Source organism: Malus domestica, chromosome 13 (assembly GCF_042453785.1).
Source record: "Malus domestica chromosome 13, GDT2T_hap1".
Lineage (NCBI taxonomy): Eukaryota > Viridiplantae > Streptophyta > Magnoliopsida > Rosales > Rosaceae > Malus > Malus domestica.
In genome coordinates, this window is record NC_091673.1 from 37,471,079 (window position 1) to 37,473,731 (window position 2,653).

At 34.7% G+C, this 2,653-nt stretch overlaps 1 protein-coding gene across 1 annotated transcript; it reads left to right on the plus strand.

The window, feature by feature from the left end:
• The first annotated feature begins 1,155 nt into the window (after positions 1 to 1,155).
• Positions 1,156 to 2,432, plus strand: LOC103428242 (gamma-glutamyl peptidase 5-like). Its single transcript, XM_008366340.4, has 2 exons — positions 1,156 to 1,562; positions 1,775 to 2,432. Exons 1-2 carry the CDS (start codon positions 1,236 to 1,238, stop codon positions 2,204 to 2,206), a joined length of 759 nt encoding a protein of 252 aa, XP_008364562.1. The 5' UTR covers positions 1,156 to 1,235; the 3' UTR covers positions 2,207 to 2,432.
• The last annotated feature ends 221 nt before the right edge of the window (positions 2,433 to 2,653 follow it).

Below are 2,653 nucleotides of genomic sequence, written 5' to 3' on the forward strand. Positions count from 1 at the left end.
GGGGAGTTCACAAAAAATTAAAATATGTTTTTTTTAACAAACGATATTATATACACTAAGGAGAAGGGATGGGCTAAGCATCACAATGAGTTAACAATAATGTGGTTCAAATTCGCCTTTGGCGAGAATCGAACCTAAGATCTTTCACTTACAAGTAAAGAGAAATATCATTAGACTATAATACAAAGTGGCAAAATTAAAATATGCTAAACAAATTAAATGTCTAAAAAACGTATAAAAGATTTGGTGGCATGATTTTATAAATAAACACAAAGTCATGGACAACTTTTATCGAACATGACATAATATTCAAAATTTGAGTTTTATTTAGAAGTTATAAATGTAAAGATGATAAACACATACTTGTTTTAGTCTCTTACACATCTATATTTAATTATAATTGTTTTCATTTGATTATGGCCAAAACACAAAAAAGTGGTGAAAAGTTAAAAAAGTTGTGTGAATATTGCCACTGTTGGAAAATTTGCAAACTGTTTCTCTTTTTATTTGTTGAATGTAATGTTTCAAAAATACGTCTCGATTCTAAAATTATTTTTCTCTTTTTATTTGTTGAATGCAATGTTCCTAAAATACGTCTCGATTCTGAAATTATGCCTTTATTAGGTCAGGATTCTGAGGTTACTTTTTATTTATCCTCTCATTTATTATAACAAATTTTCAGTTTTTCTATGTAATGTTTATAACGAAACCAGTGCCATATATCTCCATCATTAAACGCTTTCCTATATATGCACTCAATTTTCTGGCAACATTCTGCTTGTCTTCCAACTTGGGTACTGCCATCTGATTCGGGAATTTATTTGCTATTTTTTTTAGTAATGCTAGGAGACTAAATTTGAAGACAAAGTTTTGAAAACTAAAGGACATGAAAGTTGATAATTAGTTTATTACTTAAATGTTGATAAACGTGCTTATTCTTATTGGTGACACATTATTTAGTTTGCAAATTTAGTTTCCCTAGCATTACTTTTTTTTTTTTTTTAGTTCCTTTGTAATTAAATTCAGAGAAATATTATATATGTCACTTGATCCTTGTGTAAAGATTCCGAAAAAATTAAAAAACGAAAAACAAAGCAACTCCGGTTCCTATATATAGGAGCAATTGCTTTGCTCATTCGGCACATATATATTTAGCTAGCTACTTACCAGAATTTCAAGTTGAGATATACATATATATCTTGGCTGGCTTGTTTCTTGTTTACTCAAAGTCAAAGATGAAGGCTGAGAAGGAGAGTAGATCTGGATCATATGCACTTCTGCTAGCAGCAAGGGACTCAGACTATGTGAAGAAAGTGTATGGTGGGTATTTCAATGTGTTTGTTGCAGCGTTTGGGGAAGAAGGAGAGAGGTGGGACTTGTACAGGGTTGTAGAGGGAGAGTTTCCAGGCATGGATGACCTTCAAAGCTATGATGGCTTCGTCGTCAGTGGCAGCCCGTATAATGCTTATGGCAATGACTACTGGATCATGAAACTCTGCTTTCTCTTGCAAACTTTGGATGCCATGGAGAAGAAAGTCCTCGGAATTTGCTTCGGTCATCAGGTACACACACACACACGCACGCATATATATATATATATATATATATATATTTATATATATGTTGATACGTACCTAGGTTATTACATATACATACATGTTCTGTGAGAGAATAGTATTACGTACTTGCGTTTATTAATTTATAACATTCAATCTAATGTCACGTTACGTACGATGACCAAAAGTTGAGTATTACTTTCTTTTTCCTTGTATAGGTGTTGTGCAGAGCACTTGGAGGAAAGGTTGGGAAAGCTTATACAGGGTGGGATATTGGGCTGAGGAAAGTGAAGATAGTGAAGGACTTGGCTCCATTCAGCATCCTTAATTACTTGGACGACATGCCGCCTGCGCTTTCCATCATTGAGTGCCACCAAGATGAGGTCTGGGAAGTTCCTTCAGGTGCGGAGGTGATTGCGTACTCGGACAAAACAGGTGTGGAGATGTTCACCATTGGAGGCCACGTTCTGGGCATTCAAGGTCATCCTGAGTACAGTAAGGACATTCTTTTAAATCTCATCGATCGCCTTTTCAACAGCAACTTCATAGAGAAAGGTTTTGCTGAAAACACAAGGTCTGCACTGCAATTAGTTGAACCAGATAGGAAGTGCTGGGAGAAGATCTGCAAGACTTTTCTCAAGGGAAGATAAATAACCATGCCAAACGTGCATATTGCGTGGTCTAATTTGAACTCAAAGTGTATAATTATTGAAGAGGAGGGCATGAAATATTTACTATATATTTAATCAAATGGTAAAGAATCTAATTTTCTGTTTCTGTTTTTTCTTTCCGTAATGTTTGCCCTGTAAGCCATGAAAGGAGGACGCATATATGCCGATCCCAGTTGCAATAAGATTGGAATAATTTTGCATGTTAGATTCATTTAATGCAATTATTAAATGAATAATAATCCACCCAAATGTGGAGATGGGTTATGCTAATATCTCTTGGTAATATCTTTTAGTTATTGAGTTAATTAAAAGATACTCTCTTATGGAATATGTTTGGATAGTGGGCTTGGCTAAGCCTCCAAGCTTTTACTACCCTCGCTAGACCCCTATAAATAGAGGTCTTAAGGACAGGGTTTAATCATTCAA

Bases quoted from the DNA above. Each gene is read 5' to 3' on its own strand.
- LOC103428242 (XM_008366340.4), top strand. From the start codon at position 1,236: ATGAAGGCTGAGAAGGAGAGTAGATCTGGATCATATGCACTTCTGCTA. The intron at 1,563-1,774 runs GTACACACACAC...TTCCTTGTATAG, and splicing joins GAATTTGCTTCGGTCATCAG to GTGTTGTGCAGAGCACTTGG.